Consider the following 10,880-nt stretch of genomic DNA (forward strand, 5'->3'; position numbering starts at 1 on the left):
CCCCTGGTGGCCACACGTGGTAACTGCAGGCACCAATTTGTATTGGTATTTTTTTATAATACCAATTAAAAAAAACAAGACATCATCATCATCATCATTGGTTCTGTTTTATTGTTGTTTTATTTAAAAAATGAGCCAGTTTTACACCCATTCATCCTGCTCCTTGTTCCTTCAGGGGCTCCAGCTGCAGCCACAGGCCACCCTCGGCACGCAGGACGAGCTGTGGAAGACGACGGACTTCCCCAGATCTGCTCCCGAGTTCAGGATTCACCCCTGGGGTCAAGCGGAACCTGAGCAGGGTCAGCGCCACCACAACCCGGAGCTCTGCCAGGGCGAATTTCTGACCGATGCAGTTCCTGAAGAGAACGGAAATGGGTCATTGTCTTGAGGAATCAGGTCTGTCACATATTATGAAATAACTTCATGGTAAATGACAAAACTGAACCTGGGGCCTGAGGAGAAGGGGATGAAGGCATGAGAGGCGTGGTTCTTTTGGTTGGTGGGGTCAAAACGCAGAGGGTTAAACTCCTGGTTAGAGAGTAAATCACAAGTTAAACATGGCAGATTGGTCCTGAAATGAAAATAAAAGGATTAAACTCTTACATGTGGGTTTGTCCACACAGCAGGGTTATGGTGTGTTCCGTAGATACTGACCAAACAGATTGCACCTGAGAAAAATAATGAACTTTCACTTCACTCTCTAAAGGTTTCACTTCATGGTCGATACTGGCAAACAATAAAATCCTTTAAAAGCCTGCATGACTGTGGTTGGAAGCTCCTCACCTTCTGGTATTGTGAGATCCCCCGGCAGCTCCATGTCCTGGGTGTATCTCCTGGTTACGGCCTGCACAGGAGAGTGCAGTCTGAGGCTCTCTCTGATGCACATGGTAGTGAAGGGGAGGTTGGACAGATCCTCCCTTTAGATTAAGAGATGTATCAGTGCACTTGTACAGTGTAGTAGAATCTGATCAGGTGTGTGTGTGTGTGTGGATTCTGACCACTCTATTTCATGCTGATCTCTCCCCTGCATCAGATCCATCACCTCCTGTCTGCACTGCTCCTGATAGTGTGTGTGACGGGCTAAATTATACAGTGTCCAGCAAATGGCACTGGCTGTCGTGTCATGACCTGCAGGACAGATGGATTACAGTGGTACTGTGTTGTGGAATTCTTACTGTACTACCCTGTTAACCAGTGAGCATCACACCTGCGAACATGAAGGTGTTAGCCTCAGCCTGTATCTCCTCATCTGTTAGGCCTTGCCCGTCTTCATCCTGCAGCACACATTTGTTAACAAAGTTGGCTGCTAATGTGTGTTTTTGCTCTTCTGTTCTACCTTCGTCAGCAGAATGATGTCCACAAAATCCTTCTTCCTCTGTGGTGCCCCAGACTGTGTCTCTGTCTCCCTCTGCTGGTCAATGAGGATGCGGCGCTTCTCAACCACTTCCCTGGTGAACCTACAATATCATGAAATATTACATATATAATGTTGTAATATTATAGATAGCTGAATGCCAAAGCAAACCAAAGCTACCTGTGGATCACGTCTAAGGCCTGTCTGAACTGTTTGCCCTGCTTTGTTTTCCAGTAAAACCAGTCCCAGTGGTGCAAAATATTCCCCCGACGATCTATTATCAGGTCACTGAGCTCCACTATGGCTGACATGTACTCATTGGTGGACCTGGGGAAAGAGAATTCTCTATAAAAGACACACAAAAACAGAAGTAGAATTCAGAGGGTGCGTCCTCACTCTTGACAGTTGCTGTCACAGCTGAAGGCACATTTCAGCAAACTGTCCAGCGTCATGAGAGTGACGTGGTCAAACATCTCAATGTTGGTCCTGCCTTCCGCCACAAGGCGGCGCCACTTATCCTGGAAAAAAGAAACAATGAGGAACTCACTATATCCACATTATTTTGCACAGACTTGAACCCGTGTGCCGTGTCTTACGTGCATTGTTTTAGTCGAGGAGTTAAATATGGTGATGTAGGTCCTCAGAATATCAAAATGGAAAGCTGGAGTCAGCAGTCGTCTCTTGCGAGACCACACCTCCCCATTGCTTAGCAACAGACTTTGCCCTGGGACAAAACATGGACGTACTGTCACTGCCTTTGTAGTGATAAAGTGTGATTTTTTTAATAATTGAACATATTTGACTGACCGAGCCATGGACGCAGGTGGTCATAGATGAGCTCATCTTTCACTGTGATGCTGGCTGAAAGGAAGCAGGAAGAGTGTGAGCTTTAGTAAGTGAGGTACTAATATTATTTGGTGTCTGAGCCTACCAGGTGCCATTAACAGAGGTTTGACATAGTCAGGGTGGAAGAGTCTGACCAGGTGATAGAAAGGACCAAGGAACCAGCAGCAGGAGTGTTTGTAAGTCTGCACCAAGTCATCCGCCTGTAGGAGGCCTTCTTCTGTGCTCTGCATCTGAGGGGAAAAAACTCATAATAATAAAGATGACAGTCTGATGAGATCTTTGTGTGCATCCTACCTGTCCCAGGTGTCCTATCAGCCATGAGTGTGTCTGTGGCTTACTGAAAGAGGACAGCCTGTGAGTGTACCAGGCGTGCCGCACCAGCAGCCTCACAGTCCAGGCTGCAACCACGGCAAACAGTCCTGTGCCGACTACACAGAGAACCAGAGAGAGGCCTGTCCAGCTGAGGACATGAGCGAGGACAGCCATCCTGGCACCGGAGTGAGCGGATTTTCCGTTGCTGGTCCTGCTCTGACAGTGAAGAGCTGCAAATGTTGAAACCAAACTGCCGTTATTGTGATTATTTCAACACCGCCTCCTTCCTTCCTCTGTTAAGATCACCATTTCCCACAGAATTTTGACACAGTGTCATCATATAAACAGCACACTCACCCATCTAATCAAAAGTCATTTGTTCCTTACACATGTACAGTGCTGTTTTTTGTTTGTGTTTATTAGTAGTTTAAGATCATCACAATTTTTAAATCACAAAAGTCAGAAAGGTTTAGGCCTCGTTAACTTTTCTGAAAAAAATAAACAATTAAGGCCGGTTTTAAACTTCTTTCACGTGCACGAGCAGAGCTTCTCAGGGGCGAGCGTGTTGTGGACGCGCATCATCTCCTCAGTTCTTTCGTGCACAGGGCGTGGCTAAACGTAATGAGCGCCGCTGTGGTGGAATCCGGAGATGTTTGCGGTATCACCTTCTGCAGTAAATCTAAAAGTAGACGAAGCTGTGCGTGTAACAATGTGTGATGTTTGCGCATGTTGGATTCAGGTGAGTTTTAACTGAACAACTTAGTCCGAGCAAAGCCGGAAGTGAACGGACAAGGAAGCTGCGATATAGCTAGCTACAGGGCTATATAGCATTTTAGCTAATAAGCCCCATTTCGGTAGTAGATAGACTACAATGTTCGCGTACTTGATCATTTTTAATTATATTATATGAATTCATACTAAAGAATAATCAGTTGCAAAGGCAATGCTTTATTTGAAAAGCAAGGTCAATGTCAGAATTGTCAATTAGTAACCCAAGGTGTTGTTGTCATTTCTGCGACTATAAAGACGTGCTTATTAGCTTAGTTGTATTAAAAAGAAATATGTGGTTTTACTGACAAAATACAACATTGCGAAATTTGACATAAATTGAGTCATTTTAAAAATGGATGCTGTGCTTATTGAGTATTGAGTATTATATTTCGAGTCATTGTAAGAAACAGGAAATGGTCTCTTTTCAGCTTCTTTTATTTTGATAGGCTCTCACTGTCATCAAATTATGACCGTGGTTATGGTCTTGTCTTCCTTTGTCCAGGTTTTCTGACTGACATGAACAACATGGCAGAAGGGCATGACAGAACATCTCTACCTGCCTCCAGCTCCCCTCAGATGTCTCATCACTCTACCTCCAAGCATTCGTGGGTGTCAGAGGAGTCTCCTCTGATGTCTCCTGGGAAAAGTGTTCAGACTGAGCCAAATGAGAACCATTGCATTGGGAGTCAGTCGAATGAACGTCCTTCGCCTCATTTCTACGAGGATCTGTTCTGTATCAACCCAAACTCCCTCTCCTTGGTCCCCCTGGCTGGTGCCCTTGTGACCTCGCTGGGGCCACAGAGTGATGTGGTGAGACAAGGCTACCTGGGGAAGCTTGAACGGAAGCACAGAAGATACTTTGTCCTGAGAGCAGGAAGTCACACCGGGCTGAGCCGGCTGGAGTGGTACCAAAAGCAAGAGAAGTTCACAGCAATGGAGAAGTCTACTGGGAAAGCTGGACTGTTTGGGGCGAGCAAGCAAGGGTTGGTTAAGAAAGTAACTTCAACTAAAATGTGTTTAGAGAAGGTTTGTAATATTGGATTAAGAACTTATTAATGTAGAAGTATGTGCTATGATTTTGGTGTGTTTATAGTTCTCAAATATATCTATTTATTTTCTACTTTTAGAAAAGGTCTCTGTCCAGTAAAATGAACAAAACTTTGTTATCTGAAACTGAAATTTAATTCCTTTTCTTAGGGTGATTTATCTGCGCTGCTGCCTTGGTGTGAGCCGTGTTGGCAGTCCCCGAAAAGGCCACACAGTGGTGTTATATGACAGGGACCAGACCATGGTGTTAGTGATGGACGACCAGCAGGAACAAGAAGATTGGTATGTAGCCATTAAGAGAGTGATGGAGGAGGAACAGATGGGAGAGGAACGGGCTGATGAAGAGGATGATGGGTATTGCACTCTGCCCCCTGCTGCTTACTTCAAAGAGGTTGGACCAGATTTTATTGTTTTTATGTCATGTATAGTATATATAAATCTAAAACAATCTTTCACACACCAAAATCTTACACTTCCTTGTCGCATTTACAAAACTAAAAGCTCTTACATTGTAGAATATACCAATTTAAGAAGACTTCCATTAGTTGGATGCTACATTTCGCTGCCCTTTTTTTGGCCTCTGCCCCCTTCATCTAAGGTTTGGCCCGTCACTGTGAAGCCCAGAGGGCTTGGCAGTTCCAAGTCCCTCACAGGGGAGAACCGGCTGTGCCTTACGGGAACGTCTCTCATCTTGGTCCGAATGGGTGCAGGCAAAGATTTGCCATCAGTCATGATACCTTTGTTGAGTGTTCGACGCTTTGGCCACCTGGATGGTTTATTTTACTTGGAGCTTGGCAGGTCAGCACCAAATGGTCCAGGAGAAATCTGGATGGAAGTAAGAAACCAAGGTAATTACAAATAATAATAATAATAATCGTTACTTTTTTTCTGTATTTTTCCAGCAATGCCACAACATAGGACTGTGACTTACTTTATGGCTGTTCAAACAGGAAACCCAGCACTGGCCCAGCATATTCATGAGGTGGTTCGGGAGATGCTGCGGACAGTACGAGCTCTTCCAGACTTCAGCCGGTCTCCAGCCTCCTGTCTCACTCAGCCTCAAGCCTTTCTGACCTCAAAACGCTGCAGACCAAAATACAGAGACAAGCTGGGGAATGTGAGGCCACTTGCTCCCCTAATGCTGTTCCCGAGAACCCCTGACACCCAGATGAGCACAGTGCAGTCCTATTCAAAACCCTGCAGCCCTGACAGAACAAAGCCAGATTTTTCATGGAGCTCCACCTCTCATCGCAGCTCTTCCAGAACCCAGCAGAGCTCCATGACTGAGGATGAGAACTACTTGGACATGGACAGAGTCAGCGACAGTGCAGCAGCCTGTAGGATGCAGGAGCAAGAGCTGACTGAGGAGGAGGAAGGGTCGTACTTGATGATGTCTCCTCGGGTCATGCACAGTCCGTCTGTGGTATCCCAAGATGACTTTATGGCCATGGTGAGCCCAGAGAAACAAGCTTACTCTTCCTCCCCCCCATTCCTTCAGGCGTCATTTAGCAGGTAGGTCTTAGATGATCTTACATGATCAAAGTAAACTACAATAAAACCCTCAAAAGAAATTTTCATTAAAATACTATTTCTGTCCTTTTAGCTCCACCTCTGACAGCAGCTCCCCTCTGTGCCTGTCACATCATCAGTCTAACGAGCAACTCTGGCTGATAACTTCAGTCCAGCAGTCTGAAATAGAAGCTGGCCAATCACAGAGGAGCATCAGCTGCATTGCTCAACCAAGGCAGGAGCAGAACCCAGCTCAGCACACTCAACACTCTACACCTCCTGCAGCTGGTGACATGATGCCTCCATTTGCCTCCAGGCCACTACAGTCCATTCCACACTTGGATACAGGCCAAAGTAGTCAATGCCAAGCTGTTCCAAGCCCACCTTCTGCTCGAAGACACCTGCTGTCATTCTGTCTGCCTTCATGCATTCGAGCCCAGGACAGATCCTGAGTGTTTGTAGCTCTTATGTTTACTTTTCTGTATGATCAGGAGCTGCACAGTTAGAGGTTTACCACCAGAATGTTCATGAGTGGATTCCCATAAAAAAGAAAAACGTGTTAATATTGATATTTCAGTGTAACTGTTCATGTTCTTGTTCTGTTGAACGTCACCTGAACAGCATCAGTTTGCATGAAGTTCATGTAAAAAAATTGACAGCAATTTTGCAAATGTTTTGCTAATAAAATAAATAATTAAAGAATAAAGCAGCTAGAATACATGTCTTCTTTCGCTTTACACAGACCTCAAAGTTCAGCTACAGTTATTGGTATTACACCGTCACTTCATCTCCTCTTTGTAATTAAAATTACAGAAGTGCACGCCATTGTATATGGTGATACAATGAGCAGTAGCGCCCTCTATTGCTTGTACAGAGAGCTGCAAAAGTTTTATTTATAGGCAGTCTTTACAGGGTCCTACTGTTCTTTGAACACAGGTCTATCAGGATCAAGACAGTCTAAAATGGAGGCACTGTAACTAAAGGAAATTAAAGGGCTGACCGCATTTTTGCATTTTAATATAAAAAATGGCACCAATCTAAGTGACCATTACAAACACAGATGAACACTTTTACAGAAAACCACTGAATTATTCATAGAAATGAGCAGATTCAAGTCAAGTGTAGCATTTTAAGTCTGGACAACTAAAAAAGGCCCTTAACCCCCTCACATTTTTGAGAATGACAAAGAATCTCCTGCAGTGAGTTGAATGTGTGAAAGGGCAACTCTGGACAACCTTCACTCAGGTCAGGCTTCAGCATGTTTTCTCCTGTGATTTCATTATCAAGGCGTTCAAAACAGTCCTTCAATGGAACCCCCAACTGTGACGTCCTTGTAGCTGATGATCAGAAATCCACCTTATATTTGGATGAAGTGGCCTGGAGCTCTGGTCAGTAACCGTGGATGGAAAACTGTAAGATGGATCATAGTGTCACATCATCAATCTCCCAGCGGCTATAACTGTTTAGTGGATATTTAAATACATTAATGGAGTGTCATACCAGTGTACAGCAGCCTCATCTCTCCTCAGTCTTCCTTCAAGTTGTCAATGAGCTCCTGTGTCTGCTGGGCGAGCCTCCTCCTCTCAGCTTGCTGCTTCTTCAGGGCGGCCTCTGCTTTCTTACTCTGGTAGATCTTGACCCCTGCAAATGCCAAACACAGTAGCAGTGTCTTCAGGGCCAGGATGTACAAGAGGACAGGGACATTGTCCAATGCCTGAAGACAGAGAGAAATCATGTTTAACAAACACTTTGGAGAAAATGAAAGAAAGCAGAAGTAGACCAGGCAATAAGAAAGCTCAAGGACCTTGGAGAGGATGTTTCTATCTGTCCCCTCTAATCCACCAGGGGCCTCAGCTGTCAAAGTGGAAGTTAATTTAGTCACAGAGAGGAGGTGGTGCGTGAAAGAGAGAAGCAGCTGCACACACCATGTGCACTCTGGGTCAAACACATGGTTTACCTCAACGTTCATTAAAAATTACTACAATTCAAACTTTTCGAACTAAGGGAAACTCAGCACTGAAAATCTATATTTGCTACAGTATGCTTAAAGTTAATTCAAGAGGTGACAGTTCTGTTTTAGTGAGCAGAATTGGCTGTGAACACTAAAACACTATAACCATAATGTTGAACGTCAGACTCACAAACTCACGGCTACACAAACATTAATGCTTCGACGATGGCAATAATCTGAGTGATGATGATGATCAGCTAGCTAAACGCTATGAAATGTGCTACAGTTGAGACAGAAACAGAGCTATGTAACGTTAGCTTTATGCTAGTGACAGCTGAGGCAAATTAGAAAAAAGGGCCCTGAACGAAACAACATCTGTACACTAAAGTTATAACACACATTTGGTCTCTATGAAATATAAAAAGTTTATCCAATTACCTTCCAGTTGATCATTTTGCCTCCTTTACTGTCGTTGTTTCTCACTTTGACAGCTATTAATGCTCGTCTTTAAGGCGGGACTTCCGGTGACGCACCAATACAAATGCACAATCTGCGGTGCGTCACGTGTGCTGCATTCATGAACCTACGGGTTTAGGAAATGGCTAAATTAAAAGGTTTTGTTTTGAAAATATCACACAATAAACTTATTACTATCGAGCGTTCTTTGTAGAATGTCTGTACATTCGCTTATTGATGATACATTTCATAAGATTTTTAACGTATCAAATACATTTTGATACGTCTTTTTTTCGTCATGTTCTCGTTTTCCCATGGAACTGTGAACGCATCTTCACCCTTGTGAAAGACACCAGGAGCAGTTTAGAATAGAATAGAATAGAATAGACATACTTTATTCATAAATATAAGTCTGAAACGGATTCTGCAATTTGGTATGAAGATATGAAATGATATGATATGATATACAAGAACAACAGTGTGCAATTTGAAAGTAAGAAAAACCTAAACCTTGTGCAGGATCTGTCCCTTACAGCAGTGAGTTCGTGTTATCTCAGGCACAGAGATGAGGTGTTGTACAGTCTTACAGCATGAGGCAGGAATGGGCATGAGCAGCGCTCCGTTGTCTGTCCAGTACAGGGAGGAGAGGGTGGTCGGGGTTATCCATGATGGATAACAGTTTGTTCAATCAATGTTCTCCTCTCCACCACTGCTTCAAATGTCTCTTGTCTGCAGCCAATGACAGAGCCAGCCTTCCTGATCAGTTTGTTCAGTCTGTTGGTGTCACTGGCTGCAATGCTAAAGCCAGCACCCATCAGCAGCAGCTTCTCACCAAGTAATGGAGGCTGGATGGTGTTGAAGGCACTAGAGAAGTCAAAGAATGTGATTCTCACTGTGCCTCCACCACCATCCAGGTGTGAGTGAGCTTGTTGCAGCAGATAGATGATGGCGGCTGGTAGGCAAACTGCAGAGGGTCCAGAGAAGATCCCACTTGCGGCATAAGGTTAGCCAACACCAGCCTCTCCGGCACCTTCATCACATGAGATGTGAGGGCAACTGGGCGGTAATCACTGAGTCCAGATGGAGATGATTTCTTAGGTACAGGAACCAGGCAGGAGGTCTTCCAGAGGAGTGGCACCCTCTCCAGGCTGAGGCTCAGGTTGTAGAGATGCTGGAGAACTGCAGACAGCTGGCTGGCACAGGTCCTCAGGATCCTGGGGCCTGCAGTCTTGTGTTGGTTTAGCTTCTCCAGCTGTCTCCTCACCTGGCTGGTCGTCACAGTTATGCAGGGGGGGAGCGGGGAGGAGGAAGTGTCAAAGGGGGGAGGGGTGGTAGGCTGTAGTCCTGTCTGGTCCAGTGGTCTCACCGTGGGGGGAGGAGGGGAGAGCTGACAGGTGGTTGGAGGGGGAGGGTGGAGGTGTGGTTGTAGCGGGGGAGGGATAGAGGGGACAGAAGCAGTCTGAGAGCGAAACCTGTTGAAGTGGGTGTTTAACTCATTAACTCTCTCCCTGCTGCCATCAGTCAGTCTCTCTCTCACCCCTTGGTTTAGCATACAGCAAGTCCAGAGTTTTATTGTCCCTTGTGGCGCAGTCCACATACTGTGTGAAGTCAGCAAGCGTTCTGTCCAAGTTAACATGGTTAAAATCCCCAGTGATAACCATAAAGGCAGCTTGAAGGTTCTAGCAGATATGCTATTACTATTTTCATACTAGTCTATTCTGGTCTGTTGGGGTTTACTAATTTTAAAATACTAATAATTATTGTAAAAATTAAAGTCCTAAAAACAATTTTTAATGTACCAAGGATTTTTTTTTTACAATTTTGTAAACTTGTTATTTGTTTGTTGTTGCCAGCTGTTAATCTTAATCTTGATCTTTATGTTTTTACAAAAAAGTATTCATATCATTACAGCCCAATGTGTTTTTATTTGTGCTACATTGTGTAGAATATGTATTGTCAACAGAGCTTTATGCTATTACAACACTAACAGACAAGTTCTTTAAGATCAGATGATCAGAGCTATATTGTAATGTTTGTCACCAAAGGGGGATTTATTGTCACCACTGGGAGTTTAATTAAGCCGAGGTTACACTTAATATTTGTGAAACATCTTAGACACTTGTTGTGCAGTGAAATATTCAATAAGTCTTTATATTCATTCTATTTTAGCTCCTTGCCCACAGGTAGGAAGCCCACTTCTCTGTACAAACAGCAGAGGGCGCTGCTAATCAATTAATTGAGACAGAGCTGACAGACTGGAACTCTTTACAATTGTAATTTATTCTTTAAAATGTGTCATTTTTGTGACCACCATACCCTACGCTACACAAAGCGTGGTAATTCAGTCTATCTTAGCTTTTATTTTGACACTTCCGGTCTGTCTAAGTACCTAAATTAAAAGGATGCATACATGAATATAGATAAACGCCGTTTGTTTTTCATAAACACGTGAGCAGCAACGTAAGCGCGGTCACACAAAGCTGCATCGCATCGTAAACCAATTGGACCTGAGCGCGCACTATTGGATGAGCATCTGGCGCGCGTCTCCGCCCCTCTCATCACCTCCAGCGCTCGCGCCCGCTACGGTCGGTATGCGTGCGATGGGATCGGTGTCGCGCCCCGCTGTCCCCCCCG

At 44.5% G+C, this 10,880-nt stretch overlaps 3 protein-coding genes across 6 annotated transcripts; 1 reads left to right on the forward strand and 2 right to left on the reverse strand.

Annotated features, from left to right (window-relative positions):
• Positions 1-85: 85 nt before the first annotated feature.
• cyp4f3 (cytochrome P450, family 4, subfamily F, polypeptide 3) lies at positions 86-2,718 on the reverse strand. The gene is made up of 13 exons (XM_028395057.1): positions 2,495-2,718; positions 2,286-2,430; positions 2,162-2,215; positions 1,951-2,078; positions 1,751-1,872; positions 1,535-1,681; positions 1,337-1,457; positions 1,208-1,274; positions 999-1,128; positions 784-917; positions 604-668; positions 446-528; positions 86-356 (listed from the first exon to the last, which is right to left on the reverse strand). Exons 1-13 carry the CDS (start codon positions 2,684-2,686, stop codon positions 152-154), a joined length of 1,593 nt encoding a protein of 530 aa, XP_028250858.1. The 5' UTR covers positions 2,687-2,718; the 3' UTR covers positions 86-151.
• On the forward strand, positions 2,584-6,543 carry LOC114427163 (insulin receptor substrate 1-B-like). 4 transcript variants are annotated; one of them, XM_028395047.1, is made up of 6 exons: positions 2,729-2,773; positions 3,786-4,266; positions 4,481-4,721; positions 4,929-5,178; positions 5,281-5,842; positions 5,934-6,543. In XM_028395047.1, the coding sequence occupies exons 1-6, from the start codon at positions 2,749-2,751 to the stop codon at positions 6,289-6,291; spliced, it is 1,917 nt and encodes a 638-aa protein (XP_028250848.1). In that variant the 5' UTR covers positions 2,729-2,748; the 3' UTR covers positions 6,292-6,543. The 4 variants fall into 4 exon arrangements, with proteins under 4 accessions (XP_028250838.1, XP_028250848.1, XP_028250821.1 ...); XM_028395037.1 differs by lacking the exon at positions 2,729-2,773 and adding an exon at positions 2,584-2,698 and having other exon boundaries at positions 4,481-5,178; XM_028395020.1 differs by having other exon boundaries at positions 4,481-5,178.
• A 283-nt stretch (positions 6,544-6,826) lies between these two features.
• Positions 6,827-8,317, reverse strand: smim11 (small integral membrane protein 11). Its single transcript, XM_028399566.1, has 3 exons — positions 8,229-8,317; positions 7,340-7,553; positions 6,827-7,249 (listed from the first exon to the last, which is right to left on the reverse strand). Exons 1-2 carry the CDS (start codon positions 8,241-8,243, stop codon positions 7,365-7,367), a joined length of 204 nt encoding a protein of 67 aa, XP_028255367.1. The 5' UTR covers positions 8,244-8,317; the 3' UTR covers positions 6,827-7,249; positions 7,340-7,364.
• Positions 8,318-10,880: the final 2,563 nt, after the last annotated feature.

The sequence above is a fragment of the Parambassis ranga genome, chromosome 2 (genome assembly GCF_900634625.1).
Source record: "Parambassis ranga chromosome 2, fParRan2.1, whole genome shotgun sequence".
NCBI lineage: Eukaryota > Metazoa > Chordata > Actinopteri > Ambassidae > Parambassis > Parambassis ranga.

What these genes read in the sequence shown, in the direction of transcription:
- cyp4f3 (XM_028395057.1), bottom strand. Translation starts at nt 2,686, where the DNA reads ATGGCTGTCCTCGCTCATGTCCTCAGCTGGACAGGCCTCTCTCTGGTT. An exon ending in CCACCTGCGTCCATGGCTCG is followed by an intron (nt 2,079 to 2,161) that starts GTCAGTCAAATA and finishes GTTTTGTCCCAG; the next exon opens with GGCAAAGTCTGTTGCTAAGC. An exon ending in CCCTTCTCCTCAGGCCCCAG is followed by an intron (nt 357 to 445) that starts GTTCAGTTTTGT and finishes CGTTCTCTTCAG; the next exon opens with GAACTGCATCGGTCAGAAAT.
- LOC114427163 (XM_028395020.1), top strand. Translation starts at nt 2,749, where the DNA reads ATGTTGAAACCAAACTGCCGTTATT. An exon ending in TTTGGGGCGAGCAAGCAAGG is followed by an intron (nt 4,267 to 4,480) that starts GTTGGTTAAGAA and finishes TCCTTTTCTTAG; the next exon opens with GGTGATTTATCTGCGCTGCT. An exon ending in CTTCAGGCGTCATTTAGCAG is followed by an intron (nt 5,843 to 5,933) that starts GTAGGTCTTAGA and finishes CTGTCCTTTTAG; the next exon opens with CTCCACCTCTGACAGCAGCT.